Below are 25,978 nucleotides of genomic sequence, written 5' to 3' on the forward strand. Positions count from 1 at the left end.
CATTTTTATTAAATTACGTTTCTAGCCCTCTTTGTTGCAGAGAAAAGCTTGAAAATGTGACCCAAATGTAACCCTAAAGGTTCTGAATCCAGAAGGCAAAGAAAAATAACCCCCAAATGTATTACTTTTATAAAACTCATTATTTTTAAGTCATCCTCATGATTTTGGGGGGTCTGGCTCAGATTTTTGACATCTTGGGGTTGGCGATATTGAATAAGGAAGGAGTTGGTAGCTCCTCAAAGATTTTAGAGTTTTTGAAGCAGAAATCATGAATTAGCTGGTTTCCATGAAGAAGGAGAGTCAACAGATTTAATACTTGTGTCCCAGAGGCTCCACTGTTCTCTCTGCTTTCGCTTCCCAGGTATGACATCATGAATCTGCAGTACATAGAGCCCAACAGTTATGACTATGTACTCATTGGAACCTGGCATGAAGGGGTGTTGAATATTGATGATTTCAGGATTCAGATGAACAAAAGTGGAATGGTCCGGTCAGTGTGCAGTGAACCTTGTTTGAAGGGTCAAATTAAGGTACGTCTCAGGAGTTTTTCTCTATATTATGTATCCAGGAAGATCCATATTAATGAGAGAGGAATAACAGGCCTACATTTTTTTCACCAGGCTTGAGCAAAAAGATTGATGAAAACGTCTGGCTTGGAATTTCTTTGCTTTTCAGTTATAAGTGTATAAGAAGGCAAGACTATATAAAGACTTGTAGATCAACATTTACAGGAAGTCAAGGCCTATTTCTTATGCAAAAATGTACTAGCACATGTGCTTCTGTGTCTATACATTCAGATCAAGTACAATAGAACCTCAGATTTACAAACACCTCGGGAATGGACGTTGTTTGTAACTCTGAAATGTTCGTAACTCTGAACAAAATGTTATGATTGTTCTTTCAAAAGTTTACAACTGAACATTGACTTAATACAGCTTTGAAACTTTACTATGCAGAAGAAAACTGCTGCTTTCCCTTTATCTTTTAGTAGTTTAAGTTAACGGTACTGTACTGTATTTGCTTTTTTTTCTTCCCTCGTCTCTGCTACTGCCTGATTGTGTACTTCCGGTTCCAAATGAAATGTGTGGTTGACTGGTCAGTTCGTAACTCTGGTGTTCGTAACTCTGAGGTTCTAGTGTACCCAATGTATGCAAATACTAGCTTGAGAGTGTACTTTTGGGGGGTTATACTTATTGAAAATTCTACAGTTATTTAGACAGTTCTAGTGCTATAGAATTGAATCAAATTTCGACTTGGGCCACTGCTGTAAAATGTAACAATAAGAACAATGTGATTATTTTTGTCATTACCTAGTACTTACTATAACTGCAGTTCTCTTAGAGGGCTGATTTTTAAAGTGGTGTGCACTGCAGGAGTAAAATTTTTGTCCTGTCAACAGCACCTGAAAGAAAAAAAGATGTTTATCTGTTTGTACCCTATGCTTACCACCGGAGGTGTAGAAACACAAATGAAATCTCTATCTGTTTACCAAATAATAGCACTCATATCCAGCTACAGGTAATTTGCCACCTGCCATGTCCAGGTGGCATAAAGACAAATTTAAGCAGTATCATAATAATGTGGGCACAGTTAGTTTACAAGGGCAAGATGCTCCCACTGAGGAAAACCACCCTCCCAAAACAGCTTCCCACTTCTAATTAAATTCAAAATGTGTAAATAAGTACACTTGCCTTCTCCCTTCCAACCTGCCCGATGCATCTAGGATAGAATTTTAGCAAAGGCTTCATAAAACATACAAAACATTTGGAGGGACAACGTCAACATTCATTGACCTCTAAAGATACTATCCATCCCTAAAGAAGAGTTTTAAGATTATACAGTGTGTGCATGTATATATGTGTGTGTGTATATGAATACACACACACACACAGCTTGATCCAGCTCCCACTGAAGTCAACTGGACTCTCTCTCTCTCCATAGATTGCAAAAAGAACTGAAGTTTCTGTACAAAACTCAATAAAAACCAACATTTTGCATTTTGCAGCTCTGCATATGGATGATAGGGAAGATCCTGGAGGAGGGGTAAACTGAGTAAAAGTCTGCTGCAGACCAGCAATATCCACAACTCATTCTTTCCATTCCGTTGTCACCTGGATTGTATTTAATCTGCAACTGCATGTTTGCCCCCACACATTATATGCCCCAGGATCAGTTTGCAGACTCACCTATCCCTCAAATCAAACTTCTTTGGAAGTTTAATTTAAAATACAACACTTTCTGGGTGTGTGTATATTTTCTGATTCAAACTAAGAAAGGAAGCAGAAATTCAGATGCACCGCAAGAGAAGCTGCTTTCGTATTTCTAATCTAGCAGAAGTGACACTGGAAATGTCCTGAGGAAGCTTATTCTTGTGAGAGTTCAAGCACAGATTTTAGGTCTCCAGCTTTTAATATTCATCCACCCTTAGAAACTTCCCATAGCCAGTGCTCATACTGCATTGTTTTACAACATTATAGGTGGTGCTGGCCTGCTGTGGAGACTCATGTGCCTTCTTAGAAAGGATCCTCTCTGAGGGTATTTTTTGTGTTGCAGGTTATAAGGAAAGGGGAAGTGAGCTGCTGCTGGATTTGCACCCCTTGCAAGGAAAATGAATTTGTGCAGGACGAGTTCACGTGCAAAGCCTGTGACCTGGGCTGGTGGCCTAATGCTGACCTGACAGGTAGGGAAATCTCCCTTGCATACACATTCTCACTTAACAGCATGCAGCAAGACAAGTGTGTGGTTGTGTATAAGGAGGCAGAGCGCCAGAATATTAAAAGGGCACTTTAAACACAAAGACCTGTAAAATGTAGATTGCTCTGTGGATGCACCCTCTAGCTCTACTCTGTACAGTGTGAGGAAGAAGGGCCAGGTGAGTATTAATGTATGCTCACAAATATTTACGGGGGGAAATGACACATTTTCTCACTGTCACACACGTTCAGTTAATATGAACATTGATAAAACCGCCAAAGTTATTAATTAATTAATTACAGTACAATCACTGCTGGTTTTTTACCAGTGATATTGCAGGAGCCAAGTGCACCAGCTGATGTACTTGACATCTTGTCAGTTCATTCCAGCTTACAACATTGAGCATCCTATCAGGGATTTGTGGCTGTTTTGCAAAACTTCCATGTCTTTCCCCACATTTCCACATATCTCCAGGCACAGCAGATGCAGAGCACCATCCCACCCCAACCCTGCCTCCACGGGAGTCCTCAGCACACGGGAAATGTCAGGGAAGTTCTGGGGAGTGATGGTGTTGGGATGGGATGTGGCTAGAGCATGTCTCACCATGGCTACTCTACAGCTGGGTTACACATTAGGGCAGTCCTCTGGGCTATTCTAATCTGTGCTGGTGGCTGAGTTAGCTCCCCTCTGGTGGCTGGTGAGATGCAAGCACCTGTCCAAGACATCTATTCCTGGCTGGGCTCTGCAGTGGTGAATCAGGTCCACCAACTCTAAAATTTAGGGGTCAAGGTGGATAATCAGCTGAACATGAGCTTCCAGTGTGATGCAGTGGCCAAAAGAACTAATGCGATCCTGGGAGGCATAAATAGGGGACTCTCGAGCAGGAGTAGAGAGATTATTTTCCCTTTGTTTTTGGCACTGCTGGAATACTGAGTCTGGTTCTGGTGCCCACAGTTGAAGGATGTTGATAAATTGGAGAAGGCTCAGAGAAGAGCCCCAAGAATGATTAAAGGATTAGAAAACATGCCTTATAGTTTTAGACTCTAGGAGCTCAATCTATTTAGCTTAACAAAGAGACAGTTAAGGGGTGACTTGATTACAGTCTGTAAGTATCTACATCAGGAATAAATATTTAATAATGGGCTCTTCAGTCTACCAGAGAAAGATATAACCCGATCCAGTGGCTGGAAACTGAAGCTAGACAAATTCAGACTTGAAATAAGGCATAATTTTTTGAAAGTGAGGGTAATTAACCATTGGAATAATCTACCAAGGGTTCTTGTGGATTCTCCGTCACTGGCCCTTTTAAAATCAAGATTGGATGTTTTTCTAAAAAATATGCTCTAGACAATATTGTGGGCGAGTTCTATGGCCTGTGTTATACAGGAGGTCTGACAAGATGATCAAAATGGCCCCTTGTGACATTGAAATCTATGAATTTATGGGGAACCAGATTCATCAGGATACTCACACTGATTTAGCCACCCCCGCAACACAAAGCAGCTGTAACCCTGCCTAGCTGGCCAGTTAAACTGGATTTGCAATTGCTTTGGATTGCTGACACTTCACCGAGCAGCCAAAGTCTATTAGTGCCCCTGCCTTTCTGCTGAATGTCTTCTCTTTGTGTATTGAGCAACAGGATGGTATTTTTACAGGGTAAGAAAACACATTGATCACAAAGTGAGGAAATAAAGTGGTATGTGCTGGAACATGGTCATATTCCTGGCCTTTAATAAATCTTTCTGGCAACAAGATGTCACCAGTGGTCTTCATGCATGGGCCAAAGTACTGTTTACCTGGTTGCTGAAAATACATTTCCAAGAGCTGTTGCATTATACAATATAATAGAGAAAGGCTTGGGGTATTTTTTTTTTTTTGTAGTGTGGGGAACTGATGATCTACCCAGCTAAAATAATTTTTGAAAATGGTAATGACCTAGAAAACTTGATCTACTTTTTTCTAGTTTGTGCAGTGCAAAAACAGGAATTTCTCAGTAAAGAAGCAAAGCAAGGGCATTGTGAAGGATCAGTATGCAGTCAGGTGAAAGCCAGTGCTACCAGCTGCTCAAAATAGATCCTAAGGGAGAATCTCAAAATGACAACCACTGCCAAAAAGGGTCTAAGAAAAGGTCTCCATTATCAGTGCTGCAAAAACCTCAGAGACTGTTGCAATCTACTGATGTTTTTTTCACTGCAGTGTAGCAGGTCATTTTGTGGTTTTTGTTTGCTGTCTGTGGGGATTCCATCTCTACAAGAAGATTTGATTTTAAACCAATAGCACCCAAACTACAATGCAACCACCTAATGTTTTCCCAGAGAACACGTGGTACAAAAAATATAAACCAAAATGGCATCACTAGCAATTTCTACCTGATCAGTGAGATGTTTTTTTTTAAAAACCTTACTGCTGTTTTCTTGAAATGCAATAAGTAAGTGCAAACCTATTCAGAAAATCTGAAGAAATGTCAACCCATCCTAAATAAAAAGTCATTTGATTTGACTAAATTCTGGCATGTCGTGCTTATTTTAACCACTTAAGATTGAATGCTCTTTCCTTGCAAGCATTGCTCCCATCAAATGTGCTTTTTTAAATCTTGGGTTTTTTTCTGTTGTATTTACACTTCACCATTCACCATGTAAGCTAGGCACAGATATTATCATATTGCATTCAAGATTACTTTTTCCATTCCCTTTAAATCTTAGATGATACAAATATGTATGGTCCTTGGCTGCTTCCCTCACAGAAGGAGGTTCTTAAATCCTCCCTTTCTTTTAAAATTCCCCAAATGTCTAGTATATTATTTCCTTAGACATATTTCTCAAGGTCCCTGTTATCCCACTTCAAAGGCTGAATAACTCTGGTGTTCAGCATTGGTTAATGACTTTTTTTTTTTTAACTGTCAAATGGTTTACAGAAAATCTCCTCACCTGCAAGTTTGCTCAGTACAATAGGAGTCACAGGACAGGGAGAATTTCTCACCATGAACTATATAAACCATATTTTTTCTCTAATTAATTAAAATCAATATTTTGAGGCCTCTTGCCAGGAACCTCCTTTTGACAAGTGATATCATTTATCTTATTAGAATTTATGGAAAGGGAACAAATGTCAGAGCTAGAAAGTCCAGTTTCTTCCAGCTTTAATTAAGCAATAAAACAAGAAAGGACAAGTAGTTTTATGGGGCTATTACAATATTCATTGTAAAGGTCTTATGCCTTCAGTTGCCTGAGACATGTATTAATGATCTCAGGAAACACCTCTGGAGTGTATTGTTGGTCTTATAATATGAATATCATTTAAAAAAAATCAACTAGCCTTCTGTCCTGAGAAATGGTTCATAGTTAAAGCATAGGGGGGGGAAAGTAAACAAAAACTAACCAACTGATTTTCACCACATATGGTAAATTAACTCTATAGCCTTTTGCTGTTCATTTCTATACTGGATTTTTTTTTTAAAGCTTGCAAAGTTTCAGTTTACTGCATATCTTTTCTGTCTTTGTCTTGCTTTACACAGCTTCCCTATCCCCATGTCCCTCTCATTCAGTTGCCAGTCAAAGCACTCCACTAATGTGAGCAGTTCATGGTTGGGGATGGGTGTTGTGGAATGTACTCAGCCCACACAGAGCATGTTGTGGCTCTCAGGGCTTGTCTGAACACAGAAATTGCACCAATGTTTCTAAACAGGTTTCTGTGTCTTACATAAAATAGACTTAAAGCTGTGTGTGTGTTTAAATGCTATGTTGAATCGGGGCCAAGGCATTGAATATGTTACCTATGCTGGAGGAATGAGAATATGGCTTGGTGTTACTAAATCTAGATTACACATTACATATTAACTCTTCTAGTGCCCATAACTGTGCTGCAGTACTGGCATACCAATCAAGAAAGGAGCTTTGTTTAATATTAATCAAAATGCTCAGTTGCTTCTGACAGTTAATCTATTATAAAAGCAAAATGGTAGCTGATTCTACTTCTGTTTCTCAGTGCTGTTGTGGCTATTGGCAACGGGTTTCCAGGTCTAATTAAAATCTTTATTTTCAATTACATTTCACCCTGAATACGTGGTGAGAAGTGCTTCTCACCTCACCACATGAGCTCTGAGTACATTTGCTTTTATTTTAAACCAGCTCCTCCAGCTGCAAAAATTAGCATTGCCATTGCTGCTGTTATAGGCAGTGCAGATAGTGCCACCTGTGTTTAAAGCTGCCCAATGCTTTCTACTATAAACCCCTCTTTTCATTTGCTTATCAATTTGCCAACCTTTAACTATTCAGGCTGAAATTGTCCATGCCACATGTCTGCCTCAGACTGAATTTTTTTGCTTTGGTCTGTATTTTTTGGAAAATTTCATCAAATACGGTGCAGCTGTTTCTCAAAATGAGGTTATGGAAAATACGTTGGTTTGGCCAGGTTAAAAAATGCTTACATCTGTTTCACTGAGGACCCCCCCCCCGTCCCCCCCTCCCCCCACACACACACACTTTGGAGCAGGGACTTGAAATTTGGTAGCAGTGGCATCTGATACCTTTTCCCATCCACCTAAATTTGGTCACATTATGAGTCTCTGGAAATCTCAGTTTGCACATGCTCAGTAGAGACCTCTCTGAAGATTCCATCTGTACCGAACATGCTCCATCCCAGGGCTTCAGGGGTTGAGAAGGACTTTTCCCGACAACTGGTCCTCACAGCACCCAGGGGCCAGTGCAGTGCTAGACACCAAAACTGAGATCAGCAAGGCTATCTCTCCTGTGCTGTCAATGCTACCTTTGCTGGTCCCCAAGCAGGGAGGAGGAGAAAGAGAAACAACTCAACTTGATTGTACAGCTATGAGGAGTGGGAGCACAACTTGGATGAGAGGGTCAGGGTGCAAGTGAGGTTAGGATGAGGAGCCAGGTTGCATGGAGGGAGGTACGGGGATGTGAAGCTTGAGGGGAGGATTAGGGACTGGGACAAAGAGCCACTGGAGAGTAGGAGTGGGGAACTGGAACATGGACACAGATCTGAAGGAGGTGGGGGCAAGCAAAAGACGATTAAGAGGAATTGTGGTAGACAGGGAGGGCTGGGACTGGAAAGAAGACAGGCTGGAGGGGCTAGGTTGTCAAAATGAAGGTTGCCTGCTGTAATTCTGGCACTTCCTGTCTTTTGAGTGTTTGACTTTGCAGCCTTAACATTCTTTTAATTTAGTTGTAGTTTTTAGTATGTAATTTAGATGGTGGTAGCACCTGGAGGCCAACTAGGTCAGCAGACACAAAGTTTCCTTTAACTTTGGCTTGTGAAAATCTTATCCAAAATAAGCCCCATTTCTTACAGCTACTTCTCTTTTACTAGGAATAGGTGATATCCTTCATGCCTATTTTCAAATACACACATACATTGTGGATTTGACTGTAATGTCATTGAATTCATGTTATAGTTAGAGGAGAATGTGTGAAGGAACATAAAGAGAAAAAATCTAATGAAAATATATAGAGAAAATGGAGCAAAGATCTGGAAAAGTGTAAATAGACAAGCAATAAGACAAACATTTTAATGAAAATATGCATATATGTCATACATATATGTATATATACACACACACATACATGGTTACATATCTATCTATCTATCATATAAGGATACCCAGTTGTTCCAGTCTAGCTTTTAGTGGGGTTTCTATCCCAAATAAATAGGCTTGCCTTTATTTTTTCTTATAAAATCTTATAAAATCACCCCTTGAAAAATATATGAGTTTAAATTACATTAGTTTTGCAAACACACAAAATAGTTTGCAAAGTTTGAAGCCTTGAACTTCCCATGAGATCTTCCGATCCCTGCCCAAAACTGTTGATAACCAGCACTTCACTGTTGTTTTAGTTAGGGTGAGGGTGCTGGTTTTAGCAGCAAGGACTTGTTCACAACTCTGCCTCTGAATTGTTCTGTCCCCCTTGGAAAGTCACTTAAACAAAAATTGTAAAAAGACTCCACTAATTCTGGAGTTTGTTTTTGGGTGCTCAGTGCAATAAAGACACCTCAAATTAATGGATGCTTTTTAATGTATTTAATCTTAACCTTTCTGTGCTTTAGTTCAGTCATCTGTAAAATGAGTATAATAATCCATTCCACACCAGTTTACACTGATGTTTGTACTTTAGTTTGGGATTCAGAAAAGCAGTTTATCCTTCTAGCAGGTACCCTTCTAATACTTTGTTTCTTTTCTGTATACCACAGGCTGTGAACCCATCACTGTAAAGTATCTCCAGTGGAGCAATATAGAGTCTATTGTGGCTGTGGTCTTCTCCTGCCTGGGGATTCTGGTCACCATGTTTGTCACCCTTATCTTTGTGCTCTACAGGGACACCCCTGTTGTCAAATCCTCCAGCCGGGAGCTCTGCTACATTATACTTGCTGGCATCTTTCTGGGTTATATCTGCCCCTTCACCCTTATAGCTAAGCCCACCGTCACTTCCTGCTACCTCCAGCGCCTTCTGGTAGGACTCTCCTCTGCCATGTGCTACTCTGCCCTTGTGACCAAAACCAACCGCATTGCACGCATCCTGGCAGGGAGCAAGAAGAAGATTTGCACCCGCAAGCCACACTTCATGAGTGCTTGGGCACAGGTGGTCATCGCCTCCATTTTGATCAGTGTGCAGCTGACGCTGGTGGTCACACTGATCATCATGGAGCCCCCAATGCCTATTCTCTCCTACCCCAGCATCAAGGAAGTCTTCCTGATCTGCAACACCAGCAACCTGGGTGTGGTGGCCCCAGTGGGCTACAATGGACTCCTTATTATGAGCTGCACTTATTATGCCTTCAAGACTCGCAATGTGCCCGCCAATTTTAACGAGGCCAAGTACATTGCCTTCACCATGTACACCACCTGTATCATCTGGCTGGCCTTTGTGCCTATTTATTTCGGGAGCAACTACAAGATCATCACCACCTGCTTTGCAGTGAGCCTCAGTGTGACAGTGGCCCTCGGGTGCATGTTCACTCCCAAGATGTACATCATCATCGCCAAGCCTGAGAGGAATGTCCGCAGTGCCTTCACCACCTCAGATGTGGTGCGTATGCACGTTGGGGATGGCAAGGCTCCTTGTAGATCCAACACATTCCTCAGCATATTCCGAAGAAAGAAGCCAGGTGCTGGAAATCCAAAGTGAGTAATTGTTTGTGTGTACGTACATGTCTGTCTGTCTCTTTCTCCTGTTCTCTTTCAACCTACAGTAGATTGCTGTATTTGTAATAAGGTATGTAATGCTATTTCATCTTGTCTGTGGTAATGAGGGTAGGGCTGGGGTAGATCTAGAATAGTCACCTACCCTCTCAGCTTCTCTCTCACATTCTGAAGGTAGCTTTGTAGGTAATTCCCCTTTGGTGCAGGTCATTCTGCAGCAGAGTAACCAAAGCTCCCTCTTTCAGCTTCTCATCTTTCAGTGCATACCCATTTGAAGTGCACTGCATTATTGCCCAAACTGAGGTGCAAGTGTATTCCCCCTCCCCCGGAAAGTGGACCAGAAATCTGTGGGTGACTGATTATCAATCACACATATCTGTCAAATGGCCACCGGAGTCTGTATGTAAAAGTAGAGAGTCTTTCATTCATTCATAGGGTAGCCTTTTGTGAAACTCTGTTCATGTTTGTCAACAAACTGCACCCCTCCATATTGTGTGTATTTTATTTAATTGGCAGGATTGTGAGCAATATTTTTTTAATAATTGGCCCTGTTAGTTTGAGTAGTCCTTGTTCCCAGTGGTAGAGTTTGCCTCAAAGAGTCACAAGGATTGAATGATCATGATGACAGTTCTGCATTTGTAACCTGTTCGAATATATTCTTCTCACTAATAATGGAAAATAACTAAGCTACAGGACAGAAAAAGAGAGAGAGAGAGAGAGAGAACTGTCATTTCAAGCAACGACTCCCTGTGAGCAGCTGTCTGAACACTAGCATACTTTATTTTCCTATTTCTTTAATAGTACCATTGGTCTGTAAAGAAGCATCACAGTACTAGACACAAGCTTAGAGTACCAGTGTCGGAGTTATGATCAAAATGTAAAAAATAGGAACCAAAGGAGGTGGAGTCCACATTTCAGAGCTGTTTAATAGCATCAACATTCAGTTAAGTTCAATCCATTTGTCTATACTGAACCATCGATAAGTTTGTTGAAGTCCTTCGTGTTGGTTTCACTTCACTTTGCACAGGAACCACTTGCATATCTTTCTGAGATGCACGGGGGATACAACTAAGATGACATAAAACCCCTGCTGTGATCAATTTTGCTTTCATACTACATTACTCTTTAATTTATCAGAAGGTGGGGGCTGAAATAATGGGCAAGCATAAACGGTGGGAATACACAACTCAAGTCAAGGAGGAAGCAATAGGAGTACAGACACCAAGTCCTAAGCTGATGCAAAGAAAGAACTATGAATAGCAGTCAATTTTTGAGAGACCATCTTTGAGTGAAATATGTTCTGGATTGTAATATAGTATCAAAATATTGACCATTGTAAGTCATAGACTTGTGTTCCTTGAAGGTAGGTAGATATGGCGATCCAGCTCTCACTGATTCAGTGGAAGATATATCGGGTCTTAGATCTCTCCAAGAGAACAGTATATTTCATTTGTTGGCTCTACTATCTAATCTTTGGCTCAGGCTGCCAGAAGAGGGCTATTGTGTATTTTGCACCATGAACAAGATTGGCAATTTAGTTCTTTGCTGTGCTTAGTTGACTTTTTTTCTAGCTTAATAGAATAGAATCTTTGAATCTGCTGAGGCTTTATCAGTTTTAAAGGATGGAGAAGAAATTTATATTTTGAACAGAATTATATTCACAGTTTATAAAGTAAATTTAGAACAAAGCATATAATACAAGAACATTTCTCCTCATTAGAAAACAGCTTTCTGAACTGCATTTGTACCTTATAAAAATGATAGAAAACTCAGCTAAGCTCTACCAATTTTATTTGTTGCATATGTTTTAATAAGTATCTCTTGACATTTAGTTCCTTTCTACCCAGCATGTGTTTAGTTGTATGGAACAAAAAGTCTTCATAGCACTTTTAAACTGTGTTCTGAACTAAATGTTCATTAGTCAGTTAATATGCCTTCTGTATTTTGTGTGTAGTCAGGTTTCTGGATCTTTTACATGCCAGAATTCAACCTCTTGATTGGCTACTATTGTCTGGTTCATTTATGTTCGCACAGAAGTGGGAGCATTACAGGCTTGCTTGCAGAGAGAGAAATTTCTACAGACTTCTGTCTCCAAATACGGGACATAGTAGCATTGCATACAAAAAGAAGGTTTTGGTAGCGAGATGACGGGGCATCGTAGACGGTAGCCTCAGGATTATGGAGGCTGCTCAAGCCCCCAGTAGGATCCATTTTCAAAGCTTGCAGGGACAGTGGGGAGAAAATGTAGGCAGACACTGGGACTGCTGCTGATGAAATCCAGGAGGGAAGAAGCTGAATTTGCTGGAGGCTTTGAATCTGAAATCTAGCTTGAATGTGTGAAAAAATGTTTGAAATATAAATGCAGTCTACAAGCATATTTAATGCCCAAAGGAATTGCACCCTGGCTTCCTTCCAGCTCTTCTCCTTTGCCTTTCCAATTTCAGGGTTTTATTTTCAGCTTTTCCTCTCTTTGCTCTGGTGTGCAGACCCTTTTCTATTGGTCATGTTACTCTGCTTCTTGATGCTGTAAATGCCTTTTTTTGGAGGCCATGCTTGCTGCTTATAAATGGTAGCAGCACTCTTTCTGAGGGACTTTATCCCAGTTTCTTTCCACTGTCTTTCCTCTTGTTTACTTCTTGTCTCCCCTCTTCCCCATTTGTTTGCAGCCTTCTGTTTTTTCTCATTGTCTCTTCCTGCTACTAATCCAATCAGTTCCAATTCCCTTACACCTCTTAGGGTTTGTCCACATACAGAATTTGCACTGGTTAATTTAAATTGACTTTAAAATAATTTAGTCAAATTGATGCAAGTTTACCTTTGAACACTCTTATGTTGGTGTAAAACTGGTTATAATTTACAGGTGCAAGTTAAACTGATATAAGCCAGGTTAAACCAAGGTTTCCACACCATGTAGGGGAAAACATCACTGACAACCAGATGTCACAGCTGAATTGAGCTCTCCAGGGCAAATTGCATAATAATGATCTTCATCTTCTTCATCAAAAAAGAAAAGCATATTGCCTTTCCTAATTTCAGCTGTGCTGTCTGCTTCATAGAATCATAGAATATCAGGGTTGGAAGGGATGTCAGGAGGTCATCTAGCCCAACCCCCTGCTCAAAGCAGGACCAATTCCCAACTAAATCATCCCAGCCAGGGATTTGTCAAGCCTGACCTTAAAAACCTCTAAGGAAGGAGATTCCACCACCTCCCTAGGTAACCCATTCCAATGCTTCACCACCCTCCTCGTGAAAAAGTTTTTCCTAATATCCAACCTAAACCTCCCGCACTGCAACTTGAGATCATTACTCCTTGTTCTGTCATCTGGTACCACTGAGAACAGTCTAGAGCCATCCTCTTTGGAACCCCTTTTCAGGTAGTTGAAAACAGCTATCAAATCCCCCCTCATTCTTCTCTTCTGCAGACTAAATAATCCCAGTTCCCTCAGCCTCTCCTCCTAAATCATGTGCTCCAGCCCCCTAATCATTTTTGTTGCCCTCCGCTGGACTCTTTCCAATTTTTCCACATCCTTCTTGTAGTGTGGGGCCCAAAACTGGACACAGTACTCCAGATGAGGCCTCACGAATGCAGAATAGAGGGGAATGATCATGTCCCTTGATCTGATGGCAATGCTCCTACTTAATACAGTCCAAAATGCTGTTAGCCTTCTTGGCAACAAGGGCACACTGTTGACTCATATCCAGCTTCTCGTCCACTGTAACCCCTAGTTCCTTTTCTGCAGAACTGCTGCCTAGCCATTCGGTCCCTAGTCTGTAGCAGTGCATGGGATTCTTCCATCCTAAGTACAGGACTCTGCACTTGTCCTTGTTGAACCTCATCAGATTTCTTTTGGCCCAATCCTCTAATTTGTCTAGGTCCCTTTGTATCCTATCTCTACCCTCCAGCATATCTACCATTCCTCCCAGTTTAGTGTCATCTGCAAACTTGCTGAGGGTGCAATCCACGCCATCCTTCAGATCATTAATGAAGATATTGAACAAAACCGGCCCCAGGACCGACCCTTGGGGAACTCTGCTTGATACCAGCTTCCAACTAGACATGGAGCCATTGATCACTACCCGGTGAGCCCGATGATTTAGCCAGCTTTCTATCCACCTTAGAGTCCATTCATCCAGCCCATACTTCTTTAACTTGCTGGCAAGAATACTGTGGGAGACCGTATCAAAAGCTTTGGTAAAGTCAAGGAATAACACGTCCACTGCTTTCTCCTCATCCACAGACCCAGTTATCTCCTCATAGAAGGCAATTAGGTTAGTCAGGCATGATTTACCCTTGGTGAATCCATGCTGACTGTTCCTGATCACTTTCCTCTTCTAAGTGCTTCAGAATTGATTCCTTGAGAACCTGCTCCATGATTTTTCCAGGGACTGAGGTGAGGCTGACTGGCCTGTAGTTCCCTGGATCCTCCTCCTTCCCTTTTTTAAAGATGGGCACTACATTAGCCTTTTTCCAGTCATCCGGCACCTCCCCCGATCACCATGAGTTTTCAAAGATAATGGCCAATGGCTCTGCAATCACATCCGCCAACTCCTTTAGCACCCTCGGATGCAGCGCATCCGGCCCCATGAACTTGTGCTTGTCCTGCTTTTCTAAATAGTCCTGAACCACTTCTTTCTCCATAGAGGGCTGGTCACCTCCTCCCCTTGCTGTGCTGCCCAGTGCAGCAGTCTGGGAGCTGACCTTGTTTGTGAAGACGGAGGCAAAAAAAGCATTGAGTACATTAGCTTTTTCCACATCCTCTGTCACTAGGTTGCCTCCCTCATTCAGTAAGGGGCCCACACTTTCCTTGACTTTCTTCTTGTTGCTAACATACCTGAAGAAACCCTTCTTGTTACTCTTAACATCTCTTGCTAGCTGCAACTCCAAGTGTGATTTGGCCTTCCTGATTTCACTCCTGCATGCCTGAGCAATATTTTTATACTCCTCCCTGGTCATTTGTCCAATCTTCCACTTCTTGTAAGCTTCTTTTTTGTGTTTAAGATCAGCAAGGTTTTCACTGTTAAGCCAAGCTGGTCGTCTGCCATATTTACTATTCTTTCTACACATTGGGATGGTTTGTTCATGCAACCTCAATAAGGATTCTTTAAAATACAGCCAGCTCTCCTGGACTCCTTTCCCCATCATGTTATTCTCCCAGAGGATCCTGCCCATCAGTTCCCTGAGGGAGTCAAAGTCTGCTTTTCTAAAGTCCAGGGTCCGTATTCTGCTGCTCTCCTTTCTTCCTTATGTCAGGATCCTGAACTCGACCATCTCATGGTCACTGCCTCCCAGGTTCCCATCCACTTTTGCTTCCCCTACTAATTCTTCCCTGTTTGTAAGCAGCAGGTCAAGAAGAGCTCTGCCCCTAGTTGGTTCCTCCATCACTTGCTCCATGAAATTGTCCCCTACATTTTCCAAAAACTTCCTGGATTGTCTGTGCACCGCTGTATTGCTCTCCCAGCAGATATCAGGGTGATTAAAGTCCCCCATGAGAACCAGGGCCTGTGATCTAGTAACTTCTGTTACTTGCCAGAAGAAAGCCTCGTCCACCTCATCCCCCTGGTCTGGTGGTCTATAGCAGACTCCCACCACGACATCACCCTTGTTGCTCACACTTCTAAACTTAATCTAGAGACTCTCAGTTTTTTCTGCAGTTTCATACCGGAGCTCTGAGCAGTCATACTCCTCTCTTACTTACAATGCAACTCCCCCAACTTTTCTGCCCTGCCTGTCCTTCCTGAACAGTTTATATCCATCCATGACAATACTCCAGTCATGTGAGTTATCCCACCAAGTCTCTGTTATTCCAATCACATCATAATTCCTTGACTGTGCCAGGACTTCCAGTTCTCCCTGCTTGTTTCCCAGGCTTCTTGCATTTGTGTATAGGCACTTAAGATAACTCGCTGATCGTCCTGCTTTTTCAGCATGAGGCAGGAGTCCTCCCCTCTTGCGCTCTCCTGCTCATGCTTCCTCCTGTGCTTCAGATGGGTTAGAGCATGGGATCTGGAGGAGATGAGCACTGTCTCGCCCTGACTGAGTTTAGCCTATTGCCGCTTGCTGAAGTTCAGGAGGTGTTGAGAGTAGAGTTGATTGGGAACTTTTCATCGAAATGAAAAGCGTCTTCAGAAAATGCTGATTCACCAAAATCTAAACTTTTGGCAGAAACAGATCTGGTTTTGATAGGAAGGCTTCTCAGGCCCAGGATGGCATTGGGGGTGGACAGATTACTGCTGTGTTTGGGTCCCAACATGGTGGACCTGTGGATTTTTACGTTTTATAAATCTGAGCAAAGCCCTGGGACTCTCTCTGGCTTTGGTTATCTAGGCAGGCTTTCGGGATGCAGATCCTCCATCTAGCACCTTCTTATCAGAGCTGATGTGAGTCACCTGCCTAGGACCTCTGGCTAGTAGTGGCTCCCCCACTCCTCAGTTGCTTAAGGACATCCTTTTCCAGAGCTCCAACCTTTTAGGCACTGTGGTGTACTGTTCACCTCTCCAGGGACACGTGATAGTTGATGCACATAGCATGCAGACTTTGCCAAAGGCTCCAAAACCACTTAGGCATGTGGCAATTCTCCAAAATGGGCCATATTTTTGGAGTTTAATATACCCACCCTACACACACTCTAATCATATATCATTTGAAAATGTATTTTATGTACATTTAGATGAGGTATAATGCAGTGCCATAAGCCTGTAGGTGAGGTGAAACAATGGTACCCAAAATTAAAGTCATTTTTTGCGCAGTTCCAGAAACATTGCTAACTATGACTACAGTTTTTGCTGTTTAAGTTCATTTCAACACCTTCATATGGTGGTTATTGATGAAAGTTACCAAACGACAATGTATTAAAAGATTTTTATTCGTTTTGCATGAGCAGGTATTTTTTCTCCCAGAAATGATGAAGCTGTTTAGCATGTGGCAGAAATGGCGAATATCAACATTTTGCAATATACTAAGATGAAATGTTTTCACATTGCATATTCGTAATTGTCAACGTATCTCACTAGTGATTATAATAGTCCTCTCTGTTTTCAACTGAAATTTGCTGATCAGATCAGTCTCACACTGAAGGTTGTGCATTAATAGCAGTAGATTGTGTGCCTATAATTTGTACTGCATGGTGATAGATATAAATGTATGTGAATTCCTAATGTAATGCTTCTCCATTTATAAGGTTTTGTAGATACAGTGTAGCATCTAGTCTACCTGGTGAAAGGTTTTCAGTTGTAATTGCCTAGGTATGCAGTACCAGTACTTTGAAATATTCTAAAAACTAGCTTTTTAATTAAGTGACACTTATGCACAGATCCATATTAGCATTAGAGATGACACTACACAGCTTCATATTATGCATATGCAAAAACTGTGAGAGAAGGAAGTGACCTAACAAGAAGTAGTTAAGTCAAAGTCCGCAAACATGTTCTTGCCTCTGCACTGAAGAGGGATTAAGAGCATGTTACATCTCTGACCAACCATGTCATCAATAATATGTCAAACCTATCTGACCCTGAATCACAGCCAGAGGTGCTTATCAACATACCTACGCATAACATCAGATGTCTCTATTGAAAATAGATGTTGGTGAAGAACAAATGGAAACATTTGTAAGAGGTCCATTTGATTCTGATGAGACAAGTAGCATCTTCAGCCCAGTCAAGAAATCTGGCATCAGAACGTTTGTTGACATGGCCAAGATGACTAAATTTAAGTCTGGCAAGGAAGGGACAATCACAGCAGCTATCAATCCAGAAAATATTTTCCACGGAGCCCTGGATTTAGCATAATGCAGAGGCAATGTTCCAATTGCAACAGTTCTTAGTCATCTAAAGGACTGTGCTTGTGTCCCTCTTCCATGCTGATGGAACAATGAGAAGAACAGACAGAGCTGAATTAGTGCATCAGCTGGAAGCTCAAGCTGAAAGAATCTTTTGAGTTAAGAGCATGCAACAAAGAAACCACAGTGTACATCAGAGATGCCATGGCTGTCATATGTATGATGGCTGGAGACAAATTCCACACATTCGATGAATTGGCTGCTGAGTACTTGAGGCAGTTCCTAAAAGGATTTGATAAAATCAATTATGTAGTCAAAGTTTTTGACAGGAACAACAACAGTAATATGGTGAAAACTGCAGAAAGACAGTGATGGACAGGATCTAAAGCTGAATGCAAGAAATACCAGGTGGCTAGTGGATGCCCTGTGCTTCCATGGAGAAAGTTTCTAACATGGCATCCAACAAGCAGTCACTTGTAAAATTCTTCTCTGAATATATGGTTCAAAATTCACCTGAGAGTGTAGGAGCACGCTCAACACAGACACTCCTTGCTGGAGGCTTTTCCAGTGGTGATGTAAGAAAGTCCATCACCAGTAGAGGTGTTGAAGAAGCCCAAGGCTTGTACAGTACACAAAGATGTTTCTGCGTGCTGTGTGTGCCAATATGGCTTTGGGTCTCTTGATATCAAAAGAACCAAACTAACTAGGTTGGCCAATAAAGATGTTTTGATCCTTGTTCATTACTTTCCAAAAATGAAACACATAGATGTCGTGGATTGAAACAGTCATCAATTCCAGCACAAGCATCGCTTCATACCTCTGCATGCAATTTGTGATGCACTACTGACTTCTATAACATACTTCCTGCTGTACACATATTAACATGCAGTTACTCTGTGTCATCCCTATTTGGCATAGGGGAAGCAAATCTCTGTTTAAAGTTGTCAAAACAAAGGGAGCTTACCATTTCAGAGATCTTCCCAAATCGGGAGAGAGTGATGGACAAGCTGCAGTTTCTGCAGCAAGGAAGTTGGGAGAGAAAGTGAGAGAGACAAGGAAACCCACAGAAACCTGAATTGCTTGTGCCTCAATCTAACCATCAAAAAGGACAAGTCACTGGCCAAAATCCCAAGTGAGAACGGTTTTAAAGAGCATATCAAAAGAGCCTCTTGGAAAACAAAGATTTGGATGTCTTTGCACATAGGTAAACCAGATATTGGATCACCATTGCAACATGGATGGAAAAATGCAGATGATGAACTGTATACTTCAAGGGACCAAAGGCATCTGAATTTCTATGATACTGTGTCTGTAGTCAGAACAATCTTCCCTGCACAGAACTGTGTACATGCCAAGACAATGAAGACTGTGGTAACCCACGTGTTATTGAGAGAGATCATAATGATGAAGAAGATGATAATAATCTTGACTATCAAGGTCACCACCAGTTTCAATGACAGCCGTAGAAATTTATTGTTAAATTTTTGTTTTGCCCTTTATATTGTTGTTGTGATGATCTGAGGATAGGTCCATCAACAGCTATTAGTCAAGATGTTGAGGCATGCAACCTCATTCTCCAGATGTCCCTAAACCTCCAACTGCCAGAAGCTGGGACTAGACGACATGGGATGGACCACTCAAAATTGCCCTGTTCTGTTCATTCCCTTTGAAGCATCTGGTACTGGCCACTGTCAGAAGACAGGATATTGTGCTAGATGGGCTATTGGTCTGACCCAGTATTGCCATTCTTACGAGGTCACAAAGAAATGCAATTGTATGTCTTGAAATAATATATAGAGTCATTAAACTAACAAAAAAGAATGCAATATTTCAAACTGGTGATTTTAATATGTTGATGTTGTCAGTTTATCCCTGTTTCTATGGTAACAGCACCACTTGATAGCTCCATGTCATACTTTATCTTAAAATAGACATAATAAACTTTCAAATGATGTGTGATGTGCATGTGTGCAGAGAGGGTACATTAAGTTGATCACATCCGTGTTGTCTACCACTCACCTAATTTGCTCTTTACTGTAGACAGAACAAGAAATATACAGATCAAGACAAAACAATAAAACACCTACCGAATATACTCGATCATAAGCCGGTTCGTTTATAAGCCGACCCCCCCAAGGTGGATAAGTAAAAATGGAAAATTTTTATAACCCATTCATAAACCGACCCTATAATTCAGGGGTCAGCAAACTTTGGCTCCCAGGCCATCAGGATAAGCCGCTGGTGGTCTGAGATGGTTGTTTACCTCAAGCGTCCGCAGGCACGGAGGTAAACCTAAATAAACAAAGTGTCCCGGTGCACCAGCTGCTTACCGTGACAGGCCGGGACAGCAACTGGTGGGGAAATTTTTTTGGGGGGAGAAGCTGGGAGTCAGGGGAGTAACCCCTACGACCACCCCCCACATGACCCCACACCTAGCCCGGGACCCCCACTCTCTCCCCATCCCATCCCTTCCCACCTTATCTGGGGAGAGCCAGGGGAGGATGTCTCTGACCTGGCTGGAGCTGCTCCGGCAGGCTGGGCAGTGCAGCTGAAGCCTGCTCCTGCAGGCCAGACCGGGCGGTGCGGCCGCAGCATGTTCCAGGGGGCGGGGCCGAGCGGCATGGCTGCAGCCTGCCAGCCCCAGAGCTGCAGCTGCTTTGGAGGCTGGGGGGAGAGCAGCCTGGCCAGAAATGGATAGACTCTGGCCCCACCTCTTCCCTTCTGTCTCTGCTGGCTGTGCTGCCTCTCCTTGTTCCCTCTGTTGGGGGGAGGGGCTGAGTCCCACCTTATGAACGAGTATATACGGTATATGAATTTCCCTGCTTCATTTTTCTTACTACTCTTGAGCATTCTTTTGGCTTAGGTCAGAGTCCTATAAGGAGTCCATGATGCCCCCCACACATACACATGGATTCTCTTCTGATTCCTATAGTATCTCTCCTCCACAGCCGGCTTCTTTCTTCTTCGGGTGATCCTGCAGTTAAAAAGGACTCATCTGCCACAAAAATATGGTCCTCTGTTCCTCTCTCCTTCCAAGGCTTCCTTTTGTCTCTGTGAATCCCTCTCCATTTAAAATTCCACCACTAATGCCGTGGTTTTGTTCTGCTTCTGGGGAAATTCCTTTCCTCTGAACCCCAACCCCCTGTGCAGAGAAGTTTGAGAAAACTGATTTTATGTAGGATGCAGTCATTCCTTTGTTCTCCCCAGATAATATCTATTCATGTGTTGATAGTCTCCAATGACCAACCTATTCATAGGTACATATAGGCAACACTCTCCTGTCTGTTGGCACAAGAAGCATGAGGCAACACATAATATAATTGTAAGGATGTATATAGTCCATAAAATCAAACTGGAATTCATAAGTTGTCTATAGACAGATTTCCCGGATCATCACTGTGTGTGTGAGAGAAAGCACTTTGCCCCAAGATAGCCCAGTGGTTAGGGGACTTATTTAGGATTTGGGAATCCTGGGTTCAAGTAAGTGGTAAGGTAAATGACTCTAACCATTGACTGTTATGGCGTGAGTTTGTATCCCTCTGGTTTTGAACAATAATTCCTTCCTGGATCTCAGAAACCTTCCCAACTAAAATTTCATCAAAACTAATAGAGGCATTTTAAGAAGGGGGATCTATCTGATTCAAAGCAGGTGCTTGAACCTGGTTCTCCCATATCCTAGCTGAGTACCTTAACCCCAGGCTGCTGGTTGTTTTGGGGTGGGCTCTATTGCATCAGAACAGAACAAAACCAAATGTCAAAACTTGATTTTTTTGTGAAACAGAATTCTTGTTTTCCAGCCAGCCCTAGTTGCGAGCACTTCACTGAACAACTTTCATTTTGATGTGTGTCCTTCCTAGCTGGTGAAGGCCAGCAGAGAAGAATTGGTCCATTGCTGATGAAGATTATCAGAGCTTTTTGTAGGCTGCCAACTTGCCCTCCCTTTTTTAAAGAAGTTGTTGTGAGGCCTTAGCTCAGGAAATCATCAGTTGACACTGACAGTCAGTCTGGCAAGCCACCACCTAATAGCCAATCTCCCTTCTTTGGTTAGGATTATAGAGAAGGTTATGGTGAGACAGTTCACAGAGTACAGCTCCTAGATGGGCTCACAAGTCCTTTACCCTTGTCACTCCAGCTACAGACCTGGGTACAGAACAGACTGCACTCCTGGAAGTGGAAGAAGATTGGGTGCCCATGCTAGTACAGATAGAACTATCAGCTGCCTTGATACCATTGATTATGGCATCTTTATTGACTCACAAGTGGATGAGATTAATCTTGGGTGACTCTGTGGCCTCCATGCTGAGCATTCCCAAGGGTGGTGTCAGTTTGTTGATTATCATCCCCAAGGATGCTAACCTGTAGGATCCTACACGGTTCCATCTTGTTCCTGCTCTGTTCAGAGTACACCTGGGGCTATTGGGAGGCTGAGTGAGGAGGCATTGGCTATAGGATTTTCACTATGCCAATGACACCCCCCTCTGGATATTTATCTCCTCCAACCCAAGAGTTGCCTGGTTGAGACTGAGACACGGTTGACAGCTATTGTCTGATGCTTAAACCAGATAAGACTGAGATAATATGGACAGGTTGGAGAGAACAACTGGGAGATATGGCTAAGATTGCACCTGCTTCTTATATTGAGGATGTGCATGACCTTTTATTTTTAGAGTCTGGGGATATTATGGGATTCCAGCTGGTATTAGATAATTATATAGCAGCGGTTTCTAGGAAGGCCATCTCTGTCTGACTGTGAGATTATGCCTTTTTCTTTTGGATATGCATCTCACCTCAAGATGAGACCATGGCAATGTGATCTACATCATTTTAAATCAACTCAGAGACTAAAGCGCTTGCAGAATGCAGGGGCTTGCTTAGTAAGTGGTATATCTCAGTGGGAGCACACCAGTACATCATGAACTTCATTGGCTGTCTATTGATTTCTGGATTATGTTTAATTATGTTTAATGGTTTTTGACCTATAAACCCCCAAATGGCTAGGGACCTGCCTACATGAGAAACTGCCTGGAATCCACCCAGTATAAAAGAAAGGGAACTGCTGACAGGGCCCTTAGCTATGGCACCTACTAAACTTGCTCCCCGCACCTACTAACCTGTCTCCTCTCTCCCCCGCTTCCCACAACACACTCCTTTGGCTCAAAATAGACCATGAGGGCATGCTGCAAGATCCATCTCTTTACCCAGTTATTTGGGATGGAGAGGTTTCAGAAGGGGTTATTCAATAGATTTGATTTTGGGTTTGAATTTTGTCTCTGCTTGGTTAGTTTCTAGTTTTGTGTTGAGACTTAGCTGCTGGCTCAGTCTTCTTATGTGATGATTTTAAATGTATGATAAAGCCCCCAGGATAGGCACTATTTCTATGCATTGTGAATCACAGTACATAAACATTTAATTTCACAGGTAAGATTTACGCCAAAATCTGAACTATGACTAATTTGAAGGCCAACCATCAAGGAATGCAGTGTGGCCAGGAATCCACAGCAAACAATGGAACAGCCTCTCCTGCTGTTTTCCAGCTTTATTTATTTGTAGTTGAAGCCTCTTCTCCCTCTCTCCCACCTTCTGCTAGGCAATGTGTTGCTGTTCTTAGTATTTCAATAGTTTGTCTAAAATGACTGCTTTTATTTTTTTCTTAACATATTGTATTAGTTCCTCACCAGTTACAAAAGCCTCTCACAGTCCCTGCTGTTTTCTACAGCCAAATACATGAAGGAATGGTAGCAAATGTAAATCACCAACAGTAATTATTGTCACTGTTGTGTGTGTATAAACACTGAGGGCAGATTGTGATACCCTTGCTCGTGCCGATTAGTAACTTACTCCTAGGAAAGTCCCATTGGCTTCAGTGGGATTGCTTAGGGATGTAGGCTATGTCTGTGATGCAGCGGGGTAGATGTACACATGCCAGCTCTGCTGGATGTAGCATGCTAAAAATAGCAGTGTGGGCACAGTGGCTCAGGTTAGCAGCCCGAGTAGAGCCCTGTCCAAGGTCCTATGTACGTACTCGGGCGGCTGGCTCATAAATGAGAGATTTTATGGGTGGCTGGCATAAAGCAGAGCATGCAGCAAGAGTTTAGACTTCCAGAAACAATGACCAAGTGCCTAATAAGCTCAATATGCAAATAAAAATTTTCTACAACTTGTAACTTGGTCAAAATTGGGTTGAATTTCATAGATACAGCAAAAGACGTCTCAGGACTATTCCCCTTTTTGTTTTTCAAGTTCCTAAACCAAACCATTAATTTGCTACAGTTTGGGTTATTTTTTTTTAAGATAGAAACCTTTTTTTAAATAGCCAAAACTGCCTATTTTGCATTATCATTCTTGAAAACTGCTGACCCAGTTTTGATCAAACTTAAAATTCTGATCAAACTTAAAAAAAATCAGCCTGACACATCCAGGCATGGAAAATTTCAGTCTGAATGGTTACAGTTATAATCAGTTGAAAGAGGAGGGTATAAGGGACAGTGTTGATTAATCTTAATAGGGTACACACTATAATAAAAATGGTTATTTTCTTAAACTCCAATCCAGTGCCCTATAACATTGTTCCAACCTGGATATGCCTACGGCATATTTTCAAGTGTTTTCTGTGGCCCTAGACTATAATTTAGTCAACAGCCTCTGAGTTATCTTTAAAGGGTTTCTATATAGATTAGTGCTTTGCATAGATTTTTATTGCTATGCCAGTTCAGTACAGGTCCTTGCATCTTATATGAAATGGTAGGTTGGCCTGCTTTGCAATTTGGAAAATCAATGCACTTGGGTGAGTTTCTTATATACTGTAGTAATTGCAAACACAATAAGGCAACTCTTTATTTCAGCAGTTACAGCCACTGGAAAATACTTAGTCTGAAAGCAAGTACTAATAGAATTAAGAGCCTTAAGTCTCATGTTTGCTACCTTATGATTTAAGGCCATAAACTGTGCTTAGTCTTCATGCACACCTTATTAATGCTCAACAGGGAAGGCAGGGTCACTGTGACATGGGTTCTTTGAGGAGGGTGATGTAAAAAGATCCTGGAAACAGGGTAGGAATACGAAGGACACAAGGTAAAAATCACACCTGAAAGAGTTAAAGAACAAATTGATTAAAAAAAAAAGAATTAGCAAGTTTTTTGTGCCTGATCCCGCCATTAAGTATTATTTATATTATGGTAGCACCTCAGAGCTCTGGTCGTGCAGCAAAGGAGCTGTATGAACAGAACAAAAACACAATCCCTGCTCCAAAGAGCTTACTATCTAAGTATAAGACAAGAGACAGGGGAGTACCAGGAAACAATGAGATAATATTGGTTATCATGACTGGCTTGGTCTCAGCAACAACACTAACGGCCAGGTGCTGGTCCCTGTTATGTCCATTTTATGCTGCCTCACATTCTTTTATGACGTATGTAGATCTTTTGTTCCTAAGTCCCACAGTTTTAAATAGATGGATAGTTTGCTATGTTTTCTAATTTGACTCATTCCCTGGTACCATGTTATCTGCAGCACTGTCTCTTGTCATTCTAAAATTCTGCGTTCGGTGTTTTATTTTATCCATTTCTGTGGCTGCAATATTTGCTAGAAAAGCATCTTGCGTTTTCACAAGGATAATTGAAGGTTTAAGTGCCAAATATCTGTCCCTGAACGGTAGCACATTTGCTTGCATTGTTAGGCAATTACTGAATTTAAACCATTAATGGTTTTATTTGAACACATTGTCTGTGGCAGGTAATGGCCTTCACCCTTTTCTATCATATGTGTGATATGAATTTCAAAGAGGGAAATTCAGCAAGGCTGGTTGGGCAATTCAATCCTTGTCAGTGTATTGATTTAAAAGCATTCTTAAAACCCCCATGAGACAGAGAATTACATATTTCCAAAGGGGCCATTACAATTAAAGAGAAAAACAGAAAGAAACACACACTAACACAGTCTGAATCTTAATAATTAAATTACATTCTGTACTGGCCATATGGCAGGATTGTTCATTATATTTGAGCAACGTACTGTATTTGTGTCCAATATTGTCTTCTGTAGCTTTGGGGTTTTGCATTTGCTTTGATAAAATTGGATGTAGTTCTATCTCTAGTGCATCTCGAGAGGGGAACAGAGAAGGACAGTAGTTATAACCAGGTGATTTATTTCTCTTCTCACACATTTAGTATTCAGTAATCAATTAAATCACCAGAGGTCAAGTATGTCCGGGATATGGACCAGCGCTCAAAACTCTGGCTGGGCATGTGTAAAATAAATAAAAAGAATAGTCCTTAGACACCATTTAATATCCAAAGGGCTTCCCCTTCCCTTGCCCTGTGTATGGCAAAGGAAAATTGCAACATTTATACAG

At 41.7% G+C, this 25,978-nt stretch overlaps 1 protein-coding gene across 3 annotated transcripts in view; it reads left to right on the forward strand.

The window, feature by feature from the left end:
• GRM1 (glutamate metabotropic receptor 1) overlaps window positions 1–25,978 on the forward strand; it is a 276,049-nt gene that overhangs the window by 208,896 nt on the left and 41,175 nt on the right. For all 3 annotated transcript variants that reach the window (XM_065400446.1, XM_065400447.1, XM_065400448.1), the window contains exons 5-7: window positions 362–530; window positions 2,554–2,680; window positions 8,902–9,832. In XM_065400446.1, the coding sequence (XP_065256518.1) occupies window positions 362–530; window positions 2,554–2,680; window positions 8,902–9,832 (1,227 nt within the window). The remainder of the gene's footprint in view (window positions 1–361; window positions 531–2,553; window positions 2,681–8,901; window positions 9,833–25,978) is intronic.

Source organism: Emys orbicularis, chromosome 3, assembly GCF_028017835.1.
Source record: "Emys orbicularis isolate rEmyOrb1 chromosome 3, rEmyOrb1.hap1, whole genome shotgun sequence".
NCBI classification, from domain to species: domain Eukaryota; kingdom Metazoa; phylum Chordata; order Testudines; family Emydidae; genus Emys; species Emys orbicularis.